At 33.3% G+C, this 24,861-nt stretch overlaps 1 protein-coding gene across 3 annotated transcripts in view; it reads right to left on the bottom strand.

Annotated features, from left to right (window-relative positions):
- Positions 1 to 811: 811 nt before the first annotated feature.
- The window catches only part of LOC136030335 (ubiquitin carboxyl-terminal hydrolase 16/45-like), a 60,875-nt gene continuing 36,825 nt past the window's right edge, over positions 812 to 24,861 (bottom strand). For all 3 annotated transcript variants that reach the window (XM_065709253.1, XM_065709266.1, XM_065709261.1), the window contains 8 exons: positions 23,406 to 23,710; positions 17,042 to 17,287; positions 13,660 to 13,969; positions 11,653 to 11,880; positions 8,190 to 8,681; positions 5,440 to 5,624; positions 3,211 to 3,318; positions 812 to 1,662 (listed from right to left, as the gene is read on the bottom strand). In XM_065709253.1, the coding sequence (XP_065565325.1) occupies positions 1,357 to 1,662; positions 3,211 to 3,318; positions 5,440 to 5,624; positions 8,190 to 8,681; positions 11,653 to 11,880; positions 13,660 to 13,969; positions 17,042 to 17,287; positions 23,406 to 23,710 (2,180 nt within the window). In that variant the 3' untranslated portion in view covers positions 812 to 1,356. The remainder of the gene's footprint in view (positions 1,663 to 3,210; positions 3,319 to 5,439; positions 5,625 to 8,189; positions 8,682 to 11,652; positions 11,881 to 13,659; positions 13,970 to 17,041; positions 17,288 to 23,405; positions 23,711 to 24,861) is intronic.

Below are 24,861 nucleotides of genomic sequence, written 5' to 3'. Positions count from 1 at the left end.
AAATGTTCTCATTTGATGCTCCGGGTGCTTCAATCCTTATTGTTTAAGACAGTCCTTACAAACATGAAACACTAAGAGTCGACCAAGTGCGTTGTCACTTAAATCATAAAGCGACATTTTAAATAAGCTCTTTAATTTTGGACCCTGTCTTTAAATACTGTTGTTCGTAATTCCCCATCGTGAAATAATGGTGTGTATATATAAAGTGGTAAAATGAGCTATATAAAATTTTGGGTTCAGATTTTATTGCTGAGCCGATCCACTTGCTCATAAGGCTTACAACTAAGTTGAAAAGGGAGCTAATTTAAAATTTTTGAAAACTGTAGATTTTCATCTAATATATTCGGCTATCTTCCTTAACACCTAGTATTTTTATTAATTTTATTGGACATTTACTTTGTTGTTTAATCCATCAGCAAATTTCTTTTGTTCATACGGCTAACGACCAGGTTCGTCGACTGAAGTGTCACTTTCATCCTTTTGATAAACCCCCCACCCCCTTCCCCCTAGATTAGCAAATTTTTTTTTTGTGTTTTCATTGAAAAATAGCTTTTTTGGCATTTCCATTGAAAATTGAAAAGAACAACGAAACCCCCCCCCCCAGACATTGAAAATTTTATTTTACCCTCCCACCACATTTGTATGAATTGACGCCTCTAATAATAGCAAAGTTGATTTTAAAAATAAACATCCAGAATTCTATAAGAAAAAAGTCATGTGTTTCTGAAATCTTTTGTTTTTTCTATTAGTTGTACTTAAACAACAGATTATCATGACCGATAATTCTTTGGCTTTAAAGGAATAAGCAATATTACTTTGAAGATTTATTAAAGCAAATATAAACTTAAACAGTGATACTAAAAACAAGAAGAACAATAGGGAAATTCTCAAGATAGCTGGAAACAAGTTAGAATTTTCATCGAGCTATATATAACAATGCAAAACAACCACGTGTCAGAATCCAGTGAAATGAAATAAAAATAATTTTGTGAAATAAATTTTTAAAATAATTTCCAACGAATTTCCTGATACATCACACCTAATATCTATTCTTGATGTAACCTATTCCATATTCCCATGTACTTATATTCTATATTGTTAATGTAGTTGCCGCATCCTTCCTCCCAAATAAATTCCCGAAACTCATTAAATGAATGAGTTGGATCGAAAATTCCATAATTAAAAAGATTTTTACAAAACTTAATGTTTATCTTAAGGACTCAAGCTCCTTGTTGACTTCGAGACTCAAAGAATATTTTTCCTAATATTCGAAACTTGTTAATATTTTGCATAATATTCAATAAATACACACTAATTTCAAAAATTAGGCGTTAACACTAAGCGCACTAGCCTTATCTAATATATTCTCTCATAAAAAAGTAAATATGCTTGTGACTTGAGAACTCTATCGATATCAACTGAATTCACTTGAGTATCACTGACATAGTACCACTTTGAACTTGGAATTTTGATTCCCAGATTGTCTAAATCACTTTCTGAAAACTCACTAGAACTCCGTCCAAAATCACTAGGTAATTCTTTCAATAGGTCAGGAGTTTGAGGTCTTTCGTCTGTCATAGATTCGATTAAAGTATCAATATCTGATGTACTACAAGACATCGTTCTTAGGAATTGTTTTGGGTCGCCATCCATTGGTCGAACCTAGTGTAGAACAAAAATAATTAATTTCAAAATAAATTTTCTAGCTCTTAGACACTCATGCCAATTGAAATTATTTTACGTAGTAAAAACTTTAATTCAAAAAATAATTCTAAACTTCGAAAATAAAGTTTTACAAGTTGCTAGGCACTTACAACGACTTTGTTAAAACATTCAGCAGGAAAATAACTATTCTGATGGTTCAACTAACCTTTTGAATACATTTAATATTACCCTTACAACATTACATTATAACCCTTTTAATGCAATTGAATGTTTAATTTTGTAATATAATTTTATATTATCTAATATTTTCTAATATTATATAATATTATGTAATATTATTATTTAGTTGAATATTTTGGTTTTTGATTCAACATTACATTCCTTCAAAGAAAATTGATATATATCCTTTGGGTCCTTTATTAAAACGTAGGGTAAATAATTGACTCGGTCAATCTTTGTTTGTAAGATTTATGATTTAGTTGCAGTAAATTAATACTAAATTATTCAATACTGATAAATGAGATAACTTCAAAGGATATAGGTGCAGATCCTTCTTTAAAGCTTATACAACAAAAAGTAAATCTAAAGCATAAAGTCTGTACTTGCAACTATGAAGCCAATAAAGGGTAATATTTCTGGGACTGATGAAGAAACTTCCTTCAAAGGTACTTTTTTGCCCAGATATAATCCATTTTATTGCTATCTTTTCAAGTTTATGTTCCGTGTAGAAGTTTTTAATATGGTGTCTTTCTGCAATCCTGCAGATTTTATATTTCAACGCACTACGACAATTTTACTTTTATACGATGGCTGAAATTCAGCCGTCTCCACTTATATTTTCTTTACTGAAAAGTACAGTAAAAACCGATGAAAAATCGTTGAAAAAAAAGAAGAATGTCCTACTTGTTAAGCCAGTTTAAAACAACATAAAAAAATATTTTTATTATTCTGTCGCGGAGACTGGAGAGATCTAATGAACTACATGATAATCGATGCAAGTTACTGCTCGCTTTGAACCCCACGATACAAGTATTTTGTCATTTCGGCCCGAGTTACTGCTGGCATTGTAAAAAAAACCGCATGTTTTACAGGGAACATACATATCAAAATACACATCGTCAAACGTTTGTATGAAACCACACACAAAGAAAAAAAGCGACACAACAACATTTAAGCTGGGTTCAGACGGATCTAATTTGTTTTGACATCCGGATTCCAAGTTGCGTAATGAAAATAGCCTCATATGGATCCAAGATATTTCACAATAAGAATTTAAAAACTTATTTTTCCCGACTGTAAAGTTGTGTTTAAAATAAACTAGACATTCCCATTTGAAAGATGTGGCATAGAATGCTTAATAGCAATAATACGCACGGTTGTTATCCTTCTTAAATGGGTTTTCAAAAGTCATTTTTCAACAAACTTTCTAAACATTTTAAAGAATTTCGCTTTCAACCTCACCGATCTGGCAGGACAAAATTCGGCAACTTCTGTAAGAACTTAGGAAACAAAAGAAACGAATGAAATCAAATAAAGAAAACCTACCTTAACACAGGCTGTATAATGACCACTATCGAGCCTTCCGCTATGTTCTACCACGCCATATAATGAATATAATATATGGTTTTGATTTGAAGACACTGTCGAAATTCCCTTGAAATAAAATATACTTTAGAAAACCGCTTTTTAAGTGCATGTCAAACCCATCAAACATTTTATTTTTCAGGAAAGGTACCCGAATATTGAATTAATGTAACACCTAAATATCCTAGGTGTATATGCACCAATTTAGGTTCATTTTCGATTGGGGGATTATCTGATCGTGTTAAGGATATCTTTCCTACCATAATAATCACTGTTCCTCAATCACTTCTTAGTCCCCTTCAAACACCTAGCAAAAGGTTGAGTAACGTGAAAAAATGAATAACATCGCTTAATCTTGAGATATTTTCCCAAAGTGCAAGGGGGGGGGATGATAAAAACTCAAACAACACATAGTCAAGTTCTATCAGGATCCCAATCTTTCATGGAGATACTATACTTAAAGGTCCCTTCACAAGTGCTTGGTTGCGTGTGTGGACGTGTTATTTTTTGCTATTGACACAAAACGGGCAGTTGTCCTCTCGAAATATTCCCTTTGTGTATTTGTCAGTATCCTCGCTTGGCCTTAAAAAACCCCATTTTTTAATCATTTGCTTTGTTTATATTATGGAAAGCCAATGTCGTTTAAGAAGTTATCTTTTTAATAAAAGAGCAGAAATTGAAACAATTTAAGGATAATTATTGAAAATCACTTCTAAGTAATTGAGAAAGCAAAATGAATTGATTACCTAGTAAATAACGACCAAGGCTTTTGGACCATATGAAAAGCAAGAACTTATGTTGAATGGGGAAACGAGTGAAAATAAAACCTAAGCAAATATTTCAGCTATACAACTATGAATTTTTAGCGCTTAGTTTAGGTTTGGCATTTCAGTTTAGTATTTTAGCCCTTTATTTTAGTGCCCTATATTTCGTAGCTACTGGGTAATTTGTATCAGTAATGCAGTAATTTAAAGAACGTTATGTAACATATTTTAGTAAGGTTGATTTTCATTGCTGAAGATGCATATGATTTTTCTGTACTAGTTTTTCACCTCACAATGAGAGAGTCGGTGGGTTATTTTTTTTTGTCTTTAGTTTTATCTATTCTTTGAATTCTTAGTAGATCTAGTGATAGAAGCGCTTTTTTTTGGTGTCTTTATTTTAGACGTTTTTACAAAAATTTTTTTTTCAAAAATTCTTAACCTACTTTTCTTTATTTTAGGAAAATTTAAGTAAAAATATGTGCTTCTCTCACGTAAAGGCAAAGAGCAACCATTCAAAGTAAAAAAAAAGAGAACTTTTAGATTATTATACTTCAATTTGTATAATACTATGTTATGCCTGTGTTATTACTTACTAGGGTATCTGAATATATATGTTACTATAAATGCCTCAAATCTGGTTAATGTCGACATTCACTAGTGAATATTCAAAATTTCTTTTTCTCTGCTTGGATTCAATTAGCCTTCCGAGTCTGCTTATTTAGTCTTATGCAAGCTATAACGGTAAAAGTTAAAGTTAGGTTAGATTATGTTAATTTGGGTCAAACTTGGCTATAAACATCACAAATAGGTTAAAAGCCTAAGCTAAGCTTACCAAACCTTACGTAACCTATCTTGTCACCATCAAACCTTACACAAAACTAAAAAAGTTGACTGGCAACGCTGACTAATCCAAGGAGAAAAAAAAGAAGATATTTCAGACATTCACCAGTGAATGTCGACATTCACTCATTTGGACATTTACGGCAACATATACATTGAAACAAAGAAACAAAATGTTTTACTGTAAAAGCTTTTACATAGCTTCTTTTATATCAGTTTGGTGCTACAGATTTTGAAGTTCGCACCATGAAAATAAATTTTGTGGTATCACAAAAATTTGAAAAAAAACAACATAAATTTAATGTATCACAATTAAATTCTTCAGTTCAGAAGATAAAGAACCAAATGATAGATGGGTTATAAATAAATTGATTAATTGATTGGTCAATTATCTTATACTTAGTAAGGGTGGAAACCTAAGTTTGCGTCGTTGTTTCGGCTTCCCAAATAGCCAATTAGGTTAATATTAAGAAACAATGCCAAACACTGAGACACAGAAAATGCCCGATTTCAGAGTACTCCACCGGATTTCTATTTAACCTGAGCTTCGTCTTTTCCTTCACTCAATTCTAAAACACTGTCTTACCGATGAAGCAGCACTACAAAACGGAGCTAAATCCAAGATTAGAGGAAACCCAACGTGCCTATTGACTTTCTTCAAAGTTGTGCCGCAATGGGTAAACCTCTTCAAATGAATAGTTAAAATAGCAGGAGGGATAAATATTAACAACTGCTTTCTTGCTGGACTATGAACAGATGATTCGTTTCCATCTGAAATAAGAAAAATACATACAATGGTTTTAGCAATGGAAAACTGAATTAAGACACGAATGATCTTAAGAATAGCAGAAACATCCATCCGAGCTATTGATGTTGCATAGGGTTTTAACAATTGCCAACCTCTCATGTGGCTCCGTTTTCAATTTCCAGGTACTTCTTTTTTTACTTTTAATTCGTGTTATAGATTTTTCTTGTTTACTATATACTGTCTGTATATGCCTAGCGAGTTTAATTACTTAGCCACCACTATCTATCCAATGGGTTTTTCAGTCTTTCTCAAATCTGGAAGCAGAGTTCCTTTCCCTTGGCCCGGATACGGTTTGATTTGACTTCCCTTAATATGTTGACTGCCAAGAAAATGACACCCTACACCCTCCATTCCTTGACATGGATACAGTCTTTTCTTATATTTATACGAATCTAAAGATAAAAAAAAAGAACGCAGCATCTCTAAAGTTCTCTTTCGAATCTGATACAGCGGTAGTACATTAAATAAGATCTTTTGACAAAGAAAATTGACAGGACTATGGCAAAGGAAGATAAATTCATCTTCCAAATTTTGTTAAGAGCTGTGATTTTGCTGTAGTTGATGAGTTTATGTAGTGTTAATAAGGATTTCAACTATATAAAAACTAAATTAAAAATATAAAAAAAAACAAGCTGTGCTCTCTGCTGGCTAGAGTTGTAATTTTGTTGAAGGTATTTGTATTTTTATTGTATCAACAAATATTTGATCTATTTAGTAGAAGAAAACAAATTCCATTCAATGCACATATGATCTTTAACCAATGGACCTTCCATCCTCTTCCTTAATAGTCGGACCTGTATGCATCTATGGTTATGATTTCATAAAAATTAAAGACCTTGTAATTACCCAAAGAAAATTTCCAAGGTAAAAGAGGAATCTATAAGCAGTCAAAATATAGAAAAGATCAGTACCAAACGAAATTTATTTGTTCTTTTATCATCCTTACAAAATCGAGCTATGGAACTAAACAATCTTCAAGTCGATGAAACCTTTAAACATAAAATAGAGAAGTTTTTTCAGCATACTAGGGTTGCTTCTCCAATAAATAATATTACTTATCCTCTGTGTTTCAGGTGCATATATACTGTCGTAGGTTTCATTGCAACCCTGCAAAAAGCGTGACCAGTGAAGATAACCAGCATCATGTTGTTTTAGATTGACTTTCGTATAGTATGCCTTTAAAAATAAGCGCACGTGGTCAATGTTTTTATGCCTAGCCAAATCAAAACCATTTCAGCCAATTCTTGACCGGTCAGCCTTTATTTACTATCCAGATGCGGGAAGGTCAATCGGATAAATGACCCACTCTACTGGAATCCACTCAGAAGCATATAAGCCACTGAGAATCCAATCAGAAGCATATAAGTCACTGAGAATCCAATCAGAAGCTATAAAAACTTAACAAGTAACGCTACGAGTATCCACAATGACATTGCATATGATGCCCTGGAATTAGACATGAAAATAAAATCAACCTCTTAAAACGACGGTAATTCTAATTTGATTCTTCAAATCCCAATCCTACCTCTCCTAAATTACTGTGTCCTCCAGGAAATTACTTGGTGTTACTGTTTGTTCTAAATTAAACTGGGCTATCCATATCTATAATATTATCCTCAGACTTAATGTATCTATGTCCTTCCTTAAACTCCTGGATAAGTTTTACGCCCCCTACCATTCTTCAAGGATTTATACCCCTTAATCTACCCGCATCTTGAATAAGCTTGCCCAGTTTGGCACTCTCGCATTTTGCAGGAAGAATTAGATAAAATTAAGTCTATCCAAACAACAGCCCTGCGAGAAGGTAAAGCTCCTTACTCTTTTCTTCTAAAAGCAAAATTTACGCTAGAAACACTTGGGTACCGGAGAGTTAAAATGTGCATCCATTTTTAAGTAAATGCAATACAAAACCTTCGCACGGAAAATATTTTCCCAAAAAGACACTCCCCATGAAGAGCTCCCCCCCCCGGCCGTTTCTCAGCATGTCCCGATCTTGTCCTCCGTTTGCTGTTTGACTTCAAGATTAATTTTTTCGGCAAGACATGGCCCGCTACATACATGCTTACTGCTTGTTAGTTGTGCTACTTGTTATTTACTGCTTTTTAGTTTTTTTTTCTGTTAGTTTTCTTTCTTCCTTTCTATGGTTTTAATTGTCTTTTTAAAGTTCGTTTTGTTTTCATTTTTCTGACCTGACATGGCCCATATGTACATGCTTATTAATGTTTTATTAATTTGTTATTTTTTGACAATATTGATAAAATGACGGGGCATTCTTCTGTCAGTTTTATGTGTATGATTGTTTTAAACTGTTTTTGATGTTACTCTGTTTTTTTTTCTTCTTTACTCCGAAATACAGTTATTTTTTTTTTGGAATATATCTTACCCTAAGTGTTAGAAAGGGCTTTCTTAGGGCAAATATTTCTCATGGAAGGATTTTTCACTGATTTCGCAAGGATTTACAAAGAAGAAGTCTATGAAATAGGTCAAGCAAAATCAACAAAAATGTCATAAAACAAAAATCTACTCACGTCCTTTTTTCTTCTGCCTTTTTGTGCAACCTTCACAGACAATACTATTTGTTCCAAAAAGGAGCTCAGGTGCGGTGAACTGGTTTAATCCAGAAAGTATACTACACTCCCCGTTTTTCGGCTGATATCGAGGGGCTATTGCCGACAAACTTCGGGCATACCATTCCGCTTTTTTCCTTGAAAAAGACATATCTTCACCAGTTTTATGATCAGAATTCACACCAGGATTGAACGACCTTTCTGAAGTAAATAGCTCCTCATTCGAGACATGAAGTCTTTTCTCTGCCTTTGGCAAAGTGTTTGGCAGACCGCTCATTCGTTTCTTTTCTCGCGTGGGTGCATTGGCGAGATCTAAACCTTCTATATCTTTCTTTAAGTTTTCTATTTCTTCTTCCTGTATTTCGTAAGTATCTCCATCGTTTTGAGTAGAGGCTGTACGAGAAGTGAGGCTCTCGGTTTCAGCATTATCCTCAACGTCAGCATCGCTTTCATCTGCAAGAATAGCCATTAGAGCAAGAGATACGAGACCATTTTTTGGAGCATTTTATTCACACCAAAGGTTGTAATTAATAAGCTAGCAAAATTCAATTAAAAACATTATGAGCCATTTAGCTGTCCTCTCAAGGGACAGCTTTTTTTAAGGACTTTGACACGTTTTTTTTTTTTTTTTTAGCCTTTTAAGGGTGTATACGCACAAACAGTAAGCTTTTTTTCCACTTAGGAAATATTTTAGACGCATGAAATATAGACTTTCAAAGAAGAATTTTAGTTTGCACAAGCCATCAAGGATATGAGTTGAGAGTGGATGTGTCTAAACGTTTATGGTAAGTATTTCCGCAAGATGAGTATTGAAATACTCGGTTTATCCACGCAAACTCTCTGACATAAATAAGTTAACGTATAACGACCAAAAGTGAGCTTCAAAGTAAAAATAATTACTAGATCATAAGATGGCGTGTAATCTCTCGATTTGAATAAATATTTGTTTTTAGGTTAAAAATGCTACGGCTGTCATCCCTTTATGTCCAAAATTGGTTTAGAAGTCAAATAAATATAGCAAAAGAAGGGATATTGAAATTTTATGTAGTAAAAATGACGATTAGTGGCGTCAATTTACGAACATGTAGAGGAAGATAAAAGATTTTTTTTTACATGTAGGGGGGTAGGGTGCATAATATTGTTTTGTTTATTTTAGAATACAAAAAAATAATATTCGCAATGAAATACTCCACCCAAAAAGCCACTTTTTCAGAATTTATGGTGGTTACCACCCCTCCCCAGATTAACGCCAATGTCAAAACTAAAAAAAAGTATTTTCAAGGAAATATACAAAGTTTTTATATTCTATTTTTTAAAATAGGATATTATATAAATTCATAGAATTTAAACTTGTATATTTCTCACGGCGATGTCGAAGTAGTTATAGATGGCATTATACGACAATATCGGCAAGACAATTCTGAAAGCCATCTTTCGGATTGCATTCATTGTTCCCTCTTAATCTTCTCATAAAACTGTAAAAATCAGAGACTTATGAATTCATATTTGAAATGATGTAAAGTAGTTAACCATGGAAACCGATAATGGAGAAATAATGAAGAACAATTTTTTCTTACCTGAAGTCAAGACAAAAAAAGAAACACACACACAAAAAGGGGTGATTTCTAAGAAGTAGAAAGATTAATCTTTATCAAACAAAAGCTTTTATCGATAAATCGATGGGCATCAGTTGTTTTTTTTTTTTTTTTTCAATTCACTTGCTAGTTTCTTGGCAATGGTTTTCCACACTAGACGCCCGTTTTTATTGTCAAAAACTAGTACTTTGACTCAACCCAAATTGCACGTATTACGGTCGCGGGGATGCATCCAAAAAACTCTAGCAATGGAAATTAGTATTTTCAGCCTCATCTGCTTTTTCGCTATCAATTATTACATTCAAATTATCAAGCATAAAATTGGGTGATAAGAATTAACAATGGATGAAACAGGGAAAATCCTAATTATAATAGTAACTTAGTGATGTTGTTGTGTTTTTTTGTCATACAACAAAACAGAACATTCCTTCTTTTGTTTAAACTAGGCTTTGATACTTTACCGTACATTCTTCGTTCATCGCAGACTGAAGATATCTAATCTAACTTTTTTAAAGTTCTGGAAAACACTTAAACTTACTTCCCTGCGAAGGTCTATTACATCAAAGCAAGGATGATAGACTCAGTTCTATCGTCATAAATGGAAGATAGACATATAGATTCTCCAACCATCAATCCTAAGTCTACCCATCCTACCAACCTGCCAACCAACTTCAAAACACCATCTTGTTCTGTAAGTCTAAAAAAAAAAGTATTTATCCTAGTCCTAAAATAGATTTTTCAAGGAACTTAAAAATTCCTTGTATGTATATATGGAGCTGTCCATGTCCTAAGGAGCTGTCCAAGGAGAATTCTTGCGAGTCCAGTGGGAACCTAAATACACTTGATTCTAACATCGATTCTTTCCCCTGGAAAAATATCCCTATTTCCTTCCAAAATTTAAAGTAAAGCTTACAGGTACAGAGTCTTATGAAACATGTGACAGTTGACCTACTTGGTCTTTCTTCTTTATATCTTAGCTTGAACCACAAATTTAAAGCTCAATAGTAAATACGAATTAGAGGTGGGAATTTACATAAAAAAGAAATTACAAAACGCATCAAAAACATGTTTATATGCATTTTTGTTACATTTTTACGAGTCAGACAAAATTTCGGTGGAGGGTGTCAGATTTCGTTAGTCTCCCTATGGATACGGCCTTGCTAAGTAAGGATGAAAAGAGCTAATACACGGGTTAAGACAAGACAAAATCTGCTCTCTACAATTTTCTACAAGCAAACCAATTAGTCAAACTTAACCTGCCCTTGGCTATTCAACGGGCACTGTCTTATTTTCTTTCCGCAGAGTAATTCAACTAAGGTTATTCGATTTGATGGTGTCATAAAGGCAACTGTCTTTAATCAATGATCATTCATGGATAATTTCAACTAAAGATCATAAATGTCTAAAATTTGATGATAAAAATTTATTAAGATAATTTTTTTTTTATCTTTTACCTACCACATATTCCACAATAAGAGTTTGATTTCCACAAAAATTGGTATTTATGTGTTTACTGACATGTTGAGTACGAATCGAAGGCTAGTATTATAACTTAGTGGACCAAAATCAAAATATGTTACTGCTTTACAGATAAAATTATGGTGGAACCGTATTCTGAAAATGTGAAAACTGAAAAAAAAGAAAGAAAAAAAATTAAGCAATGTCCAAGACGTCGGTCTTCGCTGAAGTCCTCGCTGTCACTTTCAATAGAAGAACCTAACTAAAAATCATGAAAAACGAAATTTTTTTATTTTAGATGGCCAGCCTATCTATACAGGACTTGAAAAAAAAAATGCAAGGATAAAGGAAAAACAAATCAGAAAATTTACCAGGAGATTCGCCTGGAGACTTAGTAGTGACAACACTATCATCTTCTTCGTCAGATTCCATTTTTTCTTTAGCTTTTATGTCTTCTTTTTCCTCCTTTCCCTTGTCGTTTTTTTCTTTTTCCTCATCCACTGATTGAGGCTCTTTCCTATTTTTCAACTTCTTTTTTTGGGTCTTGGCTGCTTTCTTTCCTTTTTTAAGCTGATGTTTCGAAGGTCCGTTATTGATTTCTAGAATAATAATAGACTGAAGTAAGTGAAATTGAATTAGATATTTGTTTTAGCAATTAATTCATACATTTTAGTTATGAGTTTTTTTTTGATGATTGATTTATTCAAATATCTGAAGTTAATTCTCATAACACACAAGAAATGTAGAAATGTTTTCAATCTTATCTTTGCTCTGTTCTAATCTTTTTGCGGTCTTATCATTATTTTTTTTAACTTGATAACACAAAGTCATTTGTATAATACTGTATATAACATACAAGAAACGTCAGCAGACGACATGCTTCATAAGATTAGTAATGGTTTTAACCTTGTATGGTAATTCCAAGAATGCAACCTTTAACTCTATTAGGTTAACCGTTTTATATGGTAAAATGATAACTGTCAAGATTAGATAAAGATCCTTCAGATGGCTGGCATGACTCCATTTATAAAAAAAAACATTTTATTATTTTGATTGTGTGCCACCAACAAACTTCGAAAATAGGCACTACGTGCGAATGCTTGGAGCTTAGTTTCCATAACTGATTTCTTGACTAGAAATTTTACCATGAATTGCTGGAACGTAGTTTAAAAATTTTCCAGATATTTAAAGTCAGACATATACATAATTCACAGGAATATTACTGAAGGCAGGACATCATATTTTAGGGTATCAAGTACATCAAAATAAAAGCATTTTACCCCTCGGAACCATCTCAAGTCATGCTTGAAAACTGCGGTTTCCTAAGATTTTTCTCATTGTTGTTTCAAAATAACAAAGTGTTTAGGACAGTACTACATTTTTTTCAGTGTTCCCTGGTAGAGCAATAGAAATAAATTAGCAAATCTAACTAGCTCAATTTGACAACACTTTCCGTCAGCAAAAATTCAGAAATTAACAGCCTGTTGATTTCCAAGGACAACTACACCTTCAAAACAAAGTTAAAACTTCTCAACTCTCGCCATGTGGATCGCACGGTGGACTTTCAATCCTACGTCCTTCAGGATGGGAGTTCAAGTCCTGGTCTCGCTAACCTTTGGCTTGGGACAGGGCTCAGCAGAGCCACACTGCAAGCTACGGTGAATATGGGAATTTTGTGGTTAAGCAAACCCCCACGCAACATCTGCAATTGAGATGGGGCGGTAAACGCCTCGTCCTACTGCAATTAGGACAATTAAAAAAGTAAGTACAACTGCTTAACCTGTTTGGTGTCACGTTTTTAGATCATTTTTGTTGATTGACATCCACTATTGCTAAAAACCGTATGACTGCTTCATTAAAAAACAATTAACAAAGTAAGTACAACTGCTTAACTTCTTTGGTGTCACGTTTTCAGATTATTTTCGTTGATTGGCATCCACTATTGCTAAAAAACTGTATAACTGCTTCATTAAAAATTAAGCTCCTGACTCTTAATTCTTATGACGTATAGGGTCGTGTAAGTTTAATGTCACCACTTCAAAAAATCGAATGCCATTTTTTATTGTCCTTAGTGCTTTAACTATTTAACATGTATATTTAAATGGTCAGTTTTTACTTTTTACTTTAGGCCACACGGTACACAGGAATAGGATCAGAAACCTTTTCAAAGAAAGTTTTGAGAGCTACACATGAGTGATGCAGTTGAATCTGCAGAAAAAGAAAATCAAAATGGCAACAGTGTTTTAATGATATTTTCCAACTAAACCTTCATTCTCTAAGCCTGACTAAACCTAGTCTTTTGACGTTTGTCGCTCTATTTAAACATTTTTGAATTATACATTTTGGATCAGCCTAACTACTAAAACATTTTAACTTACTAAAACATCCTAGGGCAGTACTATCCTCATCATCATCGTCCAATGGCTTTTTTTTCCATGCTGGTCGAGAAGGCTTCTCTTCAGATATAGAAAGACTGAGATCCAAAAAGTTTTCGAGTCTCTGAGACTTATCTTTGCATGTCTCACAAACGAGCGTACTGATGAGCTGGCCAGAAAATATCTGATCAACAAGGGTATGTGAGACTTGACGATCATAAAATTTGAGCTTGCCTAGAAATTCGGGGTTAACCTGATCTTTTTTTGTCCTTTCAGAAAGACCATATTTCCGTAGAATTGACGCCCTGTTTCTCTGCAAAGAAAGAACACACAATTAATAACACTTGTTTCTCTTGAATTTTCTAGTCAAACATTCTAATTGAATAGGAATTATCCAGTTTTTTATACCAAGATTAGCAGGAAATAAGTTACTTGATGGCTTCCCAGTCGCCCTATGAGTTCAATAGCTGCCAGCTGTGAGGTTGCCGCCCGGCTTTCGAGCCAGTCTCAGTAACAGGGACAGTCTTTTAACAGTATTGATATTATATTTAATAATTTTAAAAATCTTAAACTAAACAATCAAAGTCTAGCTCTAGACTGGAAGATAGATGGAGAAGTACTTTTGGATCAAAATTGATACATACTTAAAATACAATCATCCTGCTATTTTCCTAGTGAGCTATATTTGTTTTTAAGATATTTTTCATTGTTGGTTGGAGGTCATAAATCAGATTAGGATAACTTCACAAGACAAGGAGGAATTTCTTATAGATAATAAATGAAATATTTAGTACTTATAAATTTAGTGAAATAAATAGGAATGTTTTATAGAGAAAAATTGAACTATTCAATACTAGTAAACTTAGTTAAAGATATTGTTGCTTACAAGTCACAAATAAGATTAGGATTGATTCCAATAGAGAGGTAGCACTGTTATAAACAAAAAAATTAAACTGATTAATAGTAATAGGCTTAGTGAAATATATGAATATTTAGGAGGGGAGATATTTTAGTCCCTCTCATATTCTCCTATCAAGCACTAGTGAAAAAACTAGCGGAAAAGAAAAGATAAGCCTTTTAAACACATTAAATAAGTGATTAAGAGCACGACAAAGTCAGATTGCCAATTATCTCCATGAAGAATTCAACACAAAAAAAATTAATTAAAATCAGGGACTTTAAACATCTTACTGAATCAACAATCACAAATTCGAACTAAATATAAACAATATTTGGCAATAAAATTTAAAAATGATAAGAAAGGTTATTTCAGCTAAAGAAAGAATAAAACGAATTTACTCACATAAGTTGCGGATAGCATAAGTACTTTAAAAATAAATAAATACTAAAGCTGTAAAACTGTACTACTCAACACGAGAAGGAAACATAAAAAAATGAATGCAACAGAATAAGTCAAAAGAAAACGAGAGAAGGCAGAACTTTCAGAAAAATAATTGCAGAAGCCCGATAAATTTTTTCCTTTAAGCCATGTGTTTATGGCAAGCAGCAGAGCAGTTTAGGATACCCCGGTACATTATAATCACACGTGTCGACAAAATCAAATTATACGCGATTAAGGCCAAGTATGAATTCCGTTCGTTATTTCTCAGGTAGAGCCAAATAATTTACGATTGGAAGTTCAGATTTAAGGCAGCTTTTTTCAAATAAGAAAAGCTGGAAACTTTGATAGCAGTTTTGTCATTTGCGTGTCATCAACAATTTCTAGACAGTTCAATTTTCCGCTTCTGCAGTACACGTGTGATGTCAAAATCAAGGGGAAACACATATTACACAGATCATTCACAAATCTTGGGTTTCCACTGTCAAACGTTAATATGGTGTAGCTTGGGCTACACCACATTATTTTTTTATCTAAAAGATTCAGAAAACTAACTGCTCTTGAGTAGAGGTAATGTCTGGTATACAATTGTTGCAGTCCGCTTCTCTAAAAATTATCGAGATTCTTGATAAGTTTCCAATATTCCGTGATTTGGTCAATAAGTTGTCCAGTGACATAAAACTACTGAATTGTCTCCTGCTTGTCGTTTGTCTATTGTGTATTATTCAAAGTTGTCTACTGACCATAGGCAGCGCAATAGCGCTGCCTAAGTAAAGAGCAACGTGGGCACAATGTATTATTTATTTATTTTTGTTTAGACCAGGGCACTTCGTATGAAAGAAGTTATCGTAGAAACTTCGAAAAGGGCTCATTCGGTTGGAAATTGAAAGAGCTAGTGCCCTTTTTCATAGTCGAAAGTGATTGGAGGGCAACTAAACTCCCTCCCAAGCCCAACATTTCCTCAAACACATCCTATAAAAATTTTGAGATAGCCATTTTGTTCAACGTAGTTGAAAGATACGGAAATTATATCTTTGAGGGTGACACCCCCCTAGAGCCCTCAGGCCAAGGGTTTTAAGTTAAGCCCTGAGGACATACAAGGTTTATATAGGAATGGTGGCCGTATAAAATCAGAAGTTTTAGTGCCCTTTTTGAGATTCAGAATGATTTGAGGGTGGATAACCCCCCCCCCCACATACGCACACACCTTGCATTTCCTTGAAATGTATCTGATAGAAATTTTGAGATGACCATTTGTTGTTGTAGAAATTTGAAAAAGGACTCATTCGATTGGAGGGCAACTAACCCCCACGCAAATTGTGCTCTTGTCTTGAAATGGCATGGGGATTATCACCCTTACTCATGTTAATTTTTGCTTGTTCTGAGTTTGACTAGGCTGTTTATAGTAATTTCTGTTCGTTTTGAGCTTCATTTATTTATTAATAGTGATTTGGGGTAGTTTTACGCTTGGAAGATTATTTTAACTTTATTTTTGCTCATTCTTGGCTTAATGGAGCTCTTTACTTTTCTTTGAAAAACTTGTTTTGCGGAAAAAGTTTTTTTGAATTAACATGATATAAAAGACAGAATAGAGCTAGTAGATGAAGAACATCCATTTTCATTCCAGTTCGAGATGAAAAGATCCGTACCAGAACAGAAGAATGATGGTTTAGACTAGATGAGAACAGCGAGAGCCACTAAGCGACTAAAATTCCGCTACTCCTTTTTTTTCTTCGACCGAGTGACCACCTTAATGCCTTAAATTCCACTAAACACCGCTATACAGCTTAAGACATAGCTACTTTTCAATTTATATAAGAGCCCTACTGGATCTATTTCTATAATTCAGATCTTCAACGTTCCTCATATATCTTTTTTAGTATCCATGCCATGGATTTTAATTATAGAAGTGGAAGGAGATCAACTATAAAATCTATTCTTTCTAGCCCTTGCATGATCGAAAGGGCACATGTTTTAATCTAGTCCTATACATTTTCAGACAGGTCAAAAATCAAACTCAGGGTGATTACTTCTGGGTAAACTTACCTCTAGTTCATCTGTTTTGAGTCCATCTAAGAAATGGCGCAGCAGCTCTTGCGAATCATGTTGGTCAGAATCTCGAAACATTGGAGACTTTTTTCTGATTTGACTTAGAAGAGGTCCTGGATTGACTATATTAGACCCTGTTCCTCTATGAATACCACCTCTCCCTTGCCTGTGCATGTCTTTCAAAAAAGAACAAAACGATAACGTTAAAGGCTTCTTTTCTTGGAGAGTAATCTGGATTTCTTCCTAAAGAGAAATCAAGCTCTTATAAGAGTTTAAGATTATTGTCAATTGATAGCAGTTTAAGCAAGTTTTTTATTAGCTTATCAAGGTAAGTATTTCAAGTATATACATTGGGATGAGCTCGACAATAGTGAATTCTTTCCTACTAGTCAAAAATCAAACTATTTTCTGATTTAATTAGCTTAATGAAGCGTCAACCAAACTATGAAATAGAGAAAACTTCTGTACCACAGTACAAAAAACAGCTTCTGCTGGAAAAGTAGAGGGATCACTAAATACCGAACTGGAACAAGAGACGGAATGGATATTTTGAACAAAATGGTTCACTTCCTGATGGCATACATCAATAGGAGAATGTATCGCTCTTAACAACAAATCGCTTGGTCTATGTCCTCAAATGAATATTATCGAAATGGCCAATGAATCTTGTGAAATGTAATATAAAAGAACAAAAAAACACCAAAGATTAATAAAAAAAATCTTTTAGATCTTGCATGATTGCTTTTGGAGTTTCTTCCACTTCAAGTGTCAATCACGTCCATTACTTTCATTAGAAAAACATTTTGTTTGAAAAATATTTTGTCCGCTTTTTTATTTTCACAATAAATCAGACAAAAGGATCTTTGTCAAACTTGAAAAGAAACGCCAGTGTCAATACACTCCACTACATATAGGTTTTGCATCTTTATTAGCCCGTTTCTGGTGAACACATTGTTCATCAGCAATCTGTTGACCAACAATAGAAGGAACATTTTTGCTCTTTTAATTTCCACGGTTTATACAGCTATAACTGTCTGATCAAATTCTGAAATACAGCTATAATACAGCTATAACTGTCTGATCAAATTCTGAAAGTTCTAGTTTTATATAAGAAAATTTTGTCAGTACACTTTGCAGGGGAAGAGGTGAATAATTCAAAAGAAAGCAGTTTCTGCGTCTTATTTTAAGTAAGAGATCACTCTAATGATAAATGTAACAGACTTTATGGCAGAGCAACAGTTTTTCTCTTCTGAAATTGTAAAAAAAAATTCCCTCCATGATATACTTTCTTGGAATTTCGAACTAATTTGACCAACAAGTTTGACAGCCAGATTTCGATCCTGGGTCATTTTCATGCACAAAGTTGGTCAACGAAACCTTTATTGGTCACTAGAATACGATTGTTGATCAACACGATCACTAGAAAACCCATATTGCTCAAGTTTTCCCCGAAATATGCACAAATTAGCCATATAAATGAGAATCCCAGGGAGTATATTATCATAGTTATGTTTGAGAAGATACAGACAGAAAATTTAAAAATTAATGTAATATCCGGCTTTAATTAAATTTTAATATTTATGCAAAATAGGGTCCACTTACTTGAGAAGATACGGTGGTTTAGAGGATCACCCTATCTCGTCCATTATAAACATCTTTATTTTGTGTCACCAACTAAACAGAACTGACTGACGAGTAATATCATAACTTATAGAGCTTGGAAACGTGATCCAAGTAAATGACAGAAAACTAAAACTCGACACCTACTTTCCCAGATTTTTTTCTTAATCCCTTAAGTCTCGCATTTTGTGCCGGAGATAGTGAAAATTGCATCGTCCGAAAGTGTTTTCTCTTTCGATTAAATGGAGAAGAATTTCCTTTTTTAAATTCAGGATAGGACGGTACGTAAAAATATTTTATTTTGCCTGATTAGAAAACACTAAAAATCAGCATTAATACTTGCATAAAAGGTGCCACTTATATTATGATTATGTTCCAGAATGTTAAGCCAGTTGAATAAAACTTTCTGAACCTACGCATTAACGAAGGAATTTATTTTGAATAAGTGACATTCGTATTACTTTTATCATGAAAATTATTATTATCCTGGTTTACCATGGGTTTTCCAAAAGGAGATGAGACAAGATATTTGATTTCAAAAAATGACTATCACAAGCCCCGAAGGACCGAATTCTCATTTCGGAGTCATAAAACTATAAAAATAGAAAAAAGTCATAAAAATAGCACAACAAAAAAACTGGCTAAACAATGTCAAAAACAACAAAATCAGAGAGGCAAAGCCATTCATTAGTCAAAAATCAAAAACTAATAAAAAAAATAGCGGCCAAATTTCAGAAAGTTAAAACGGTAAAAACTAAAACAAAACTAAAAAAGAGTGAGAGAAAATTAGCGTTGAAAAGGTTTAAAAGACAACATATAAACAAAGAGGACAGAGCAAAAGAATCAAACGAAAATAAAACTTGGGTATCACCAGTACCAAAAAAAAGAAGGAAAACTAGCGGTTTATTTTATCAGTAATGAAGTGGACAAAGGTTTTTTCATACCTGGAGGTTAAGCAACGGATGGGGGACAAGATAGGAACGGGTTTAGAAACAGTACATGGCAGGCGATGTCTGGATGGGAAGTCTCTTTTGGGGAATGATGATTCTGACATTCATGATTATTGACACATCAAGTAGGTCTTTTTCTCTACTAAATATTTCTGAACCTTTTCCATTTTAACCCCCCCCCTTCACAATTTCGTGAGTTACTAGTACACATACATTAATATTGAAATGTATGATATTTACGAAATTCGAAATTAAACACAGTTGATCCAGTTCATCAAAGTCCAGTACCCTTTGAAGTAGGAAAAGGTAATATACTCCTGAAAAATAAGGCGCTGGCTGACGACAATGCCTGAAGTGCGCATAAGAGGAAGAATCAAAATAAAAATCGTAAAACGATTTATTGGTAATGCCAGAATTTCCAGTTATTGGCAATTTGGTCCTGTCTGACCAAAATTGTTATTTGTGGCAAAAAAAGGCATTTTATTGCGGTATGATCTGTTTCTCGACTTACAAAAGGCACTAGAACTTTCAATTTAAGTTCGAATGAGCCCCATACTGATTATCAATGACTGATTATCTGATTCTAGATTATCTGGTTATGGCTGATTACCTATACTGATTATGACCGTACTGATTATTTTGTTCAGTCCGATTGTCCGTGGAAAAAAATTTCCTCGATTTCAACTTAGGTAACTGCAAACATTCAATTAAGAGTTTTAGATATTAATTAATCAAATGGTTTTCTCAGGATTTAGACTTTCGGCGATTCGATCCTATTTCATCCAAAATTGATGTTGTGCAGCACGAAACAGCAGAAAATGACATTTTACTGTGTAATACTTTCATTCGCTGCCCGATCTCTTTCTTTACCTAATGAAGACACTACCCTACATATTTTAATTCCCACCGAAACAAGCCCTCTCCCAACACTATTACATAGTTTCTAAAATATGATATGCATACCATCAGGTGTGCGAATTAGAGTTTGTTGGGGGTATGTGTTGCACCAGAGTTTGATGGATATGCATCTGTACTATACAAGTAGCAGACTATTGGACAGGAAACCACACCTCAGACTAGTTTGACTTTGTGAAACTTTTCCTTGAAGATCTTTATTTGTTTAGTTCATTGTTTATTCGATTCTACACTTTTAAATTCTAAGTTGAACTTTGGTACTCATTTACTTCCAGATTTGAATGCTTAATTTGCCAACGTTAGTATTTTCCAAGATTTTTTTTTCTTTTTTTTTTGCAAGACGAAGTTCTTTTTACTCACAGAAATACATCTGTAAAAATTTCCGCAGCCCGGAAGTGTTGATAAAATTTTTCTTGAAAAACGTGAAAATGTTTTCTGACATTCGAAACTCAACTCCTTTGTGAACGAGAGCAACAAAATAAAAATAAAATATTTTACTTTGCCGTTAATTTTGTATACAAAAAAGTATTATCACACATACTCTGTTTTTCTTTCTGTTTTTTTTTTTTACTTTTTCTTTATACAGATTTTATTTATTAATGTGTTGCGCAAACTATGAAAATATTTACGTTTTACAGCCAATAATTTTCGAATAAATATTTTAGCATAATCTGAGTTTATTATGTATTAAGTTTAGCCATTTTATAGCTAGACATACCTGATTTTTAATCAGATGTAAAACAAAAAATTAATATTGTATCATTTAGAATTAAATTTTAAAAATTATAGCTTGATAATTAGTTTGAAAATTTAAAAAGCACTTTTAACTTTTGAGCCATTTAAATAGTCGAAGTGAGCAGAGTAAGCTTTAGTGAGTTCAAAAGGGACTAAGTAAAATACCGCTTGGATTAAAGTCTAAGAATTCGAGATATTATTACTGAATAAGAGAATCTAGTCTTAGAGATAATAAGAGAGCCTAGATACCAGAGTATCCAGAGACTGGGGGGTTCTAAAATTCTAACGGGCATTTTATGTTTAAGATTAGCATCAAACCGACTTTTCTTCAAAACGTAGAATTTTCAGTCTTCCTACAAGATTTTTTTTTACAAGAATTCTGTGTTGAAGAGGTTCGACAACGTTGCATCTGTATCAATCAAACTCCAACAAAAATATTTCAAAAATATTATGAGTTTTTACGTTACTTTAAAACACATCTTATAATAAGGAATAAGGAATTTTAAACAATTGTAGTGGAACTTATTTTGAGCCAAAAATATGCTTAAGCAAAAACATTAGTAGGTAATGACAAACATAGAATGAAACAAGGCTTGTTTAAATAATAAGATGGATTGTTAATTTTCTCAAAAATTTTTATCCAGCCATCAGCTTCTGTTTTATCCTCAGGAAAGTATTTCCGCTTGGATACAATACACTAGTGTAAGTACTTTCTCCAGATTTGTTAAACATTTCTGGTATGTGCCTTTAGTATTATCTTGAATTTTCAAGCGATGGCCTTGGTTTCTCTGTTTGCTTCCACTAGGATGACTAAGCATTTATTTCAATATCATAGCCATATTACGTTTTCCCTATTACGACTCTTTAGAGCAGATCTGGATCATCAACGTCACTCAACACGTCCTGAATGGTTCTCACGCGACAGTACATTTAGCCAAAATTGGAGCCAAATCTTTATAGTCCAAAATATCAATAATAATTGTATGAGTATAGCATCAGCAACTTCTCAAATGGTGATTCGACAATTCTTCCTAACAATTTGATCCAAAGTCTCAACGTTTTCATTGTTTTTTTCTGATGACCTGGGACATCAAGGGCAGTGATGTAATCTGAAGAGGGGGTCGTTTGCCCCCCACTCCCAGATTTTGAAAATACCTTTCTTTACTTTTCTTTGATTTTCCCCATCCCATCACTCCTAAATTTGTGTGAATTAACACCATAGATTCAGGGCTCATAACTGATATCTTCTCAATCTTCTTTAAGGATCTTTTAGCATTTAGGAACCCTTTTTTAGCTCAAAATATATATGGCTAATGCCAGCGATAATACTTCAAATATACTGAAGCCCTTAATTTTATTTCAAAAACGAGTTAGTATATATCTTTTTATCAATTTTTTTAAAGCAAAAATACACCAAGCATGCAAAAACAGGTCTAACTTTTGTAAATATCAAAAACAGACTAAAATTCCAAAAGGCTGATCACATCAACCCCATGCTGAAAGCCGCTTTACCAACATGAAATAAGAAAGAAATGACAAACAATGTTACGCAGTCCACAAAATTGGAAAATTTATATTTTTTTTTTTTTACTTCAACGTGCCTTGTACATAAGGAAATTAGTTAAGAACTTAAACATTAAAACAGAACGTAATTAATTGACAAACATAAAATACAGAACTAAAAAACATAAAATGAACGAAAACAATTCGAAGCGAAGAAAGTTATCCGATTTCTGAAAGCCTCTAAATATAAAAAAGGTGAAAAATATTCATTCTTACTTACGTATTTGAAACGAAAAATTCTAAAACGTAAGATTATTGACAAAGAGAAAAAAAAAGAAATTATTGCTCTATATTTTCGTGTTAAAAAGTGTGCTTGAATTCCATTGATTTATTTTTGCAAGCCAATGATATTATTCCTCGGATTAATTAATGCTGAGCAACAAATTTCGACAGAGAAGGAAATACAATTCCCGGAGAGACAAATAGCTTAAAACTTTAAAATCTGATTGATTCTTCAGTGAGAAATCTTAAGCCAGTAAAAAAAGAAGTGTTTGTGCCTTGTTTACATTCTTTACAAGTTAAATGTATGTTTCTCTGCGTCAATGATAGAAACCTTAATAAAAGATTAAAGAACTTACGTATAAAACAATATTTTCAGTTTTTCCAGGCTCTGCTCCGGTTGGAAGTGAGCCACCCTTAATGGTCAATACTGTCCCCTCTGGATTGTATATATCAACCAAATTCGACAAAAGATGAGTTTGGCTCATTATTTGTATTACAGAATTGAAGAAGCAAGTGTTGCCTAAGTTACTTAACCCCTTTACTTTAGGCAGCGAAGAAAGAGCATGCTCTGCATTCTTCAAGTTCTTCAAATCTTTGGGGGTTAATTCTGTCTTGGGCTCTTTCTGCAAAATGTTGGTCCCCTCTTTCTCGTGCAAAGACACTAAAAAAAGTATTCAGGAAATTAAATTCATTACGAGTAATAAACAACTTTATTTGTTTTGGAAATAGATGGCTTTGAAATGAATGGGTATAAAAGGCGCAAAACCTTGACTGATAACGTTTTAGGAAGACAGTGTTTTAACTGATAAGAATAGGGAAAAAGAGAGATCGAAAAAGATGGCATAAAAGCTGGTGATTTTTAAAACAACAATCGTTTTCATTTTTTTTTTTCAGAATTCCTGAACTAAAGCAAAAAAACCTGTTCCCACATGTGCCAGACTTAATCTGAAAAATTTGTTTTCCGTTTGACCTTTCTGAGTAAGATGCAAAGAAATCAAATCAAAAGTTCAGACAAAATATACGTTCCAACTGAGATAAAATAAATCGAATAACTTGACATATGTGGAATCTAAGAAACAACTTTGAACGTTTGTCTATTTGAACGTTAGTATGTTTATTGATAGGGAAATTTTAACCTTTTATTTTCGTTCTTCAAGTTTATTCCTCAAAAATATGTGTTGCGTTTCAGCCAAGAACTCTCAGCTCAACATCGTTATTGACCTCAGACAAAACGCTCTATTTGAAAACTGAAAGATACATTTCTGAGAAAAATAAAAAAGACTCCCTAGAAGTTTTCGTTGGGTTCGTGATCAAATTGCTGACATTCTTTTCATTCTTTCCCATAATTCTGAACTCAACATGAAACAAAAACACTATTAATGTAATTTCAGCTATTTAAAAAAAAAAAGCGTCAATATAAAGAGATTGTAGAAAATGGAAATTTCAAAAAGGATATTTCATCAGAATAGATTTCCCGAAGATTTTATTAGATTCAAACAAAAAGGTGACATTGACAAATATGGACATGAAACGTAGGAAATTTAGAGCAAAGCAGAAAAGGGAACCCGAAACAGGGCAGCCGAGGAAAGACAAGAGTGAGAGGGCCAAGCTTCGGCCCTTGCAACTGGCCACTATGCTGTAAGATAACTTGATTTGGCAAATCTTCATCATTGCTTTTTTTGGCAAAATAAATGAAAAAGCTTACACACTCGCCTTTTTTGAAAGTAGTTTAAATACACTAGCATATTTACACATTTTTAGTTTAGACAAATACCACTTTTTTAAGGCGTAAGAATTCCAGATTTATTTTCT

This window comes from Artemia franciscana, chromosome 1 (assembly GCF_032884065.1).
Source record: "Artemia franciscana chromosome 1, ASM3288406v1, whole genome shotgun sequence".
NCBI lineage: Eukaryota > Metazoa > Arthropoda > Branchiopoda > Anostraca > Artemiidae > Artemia > Artemia franciscana.
This window is presented reverse-complemented; position numbering and strand designations above follow the sequence as displayed.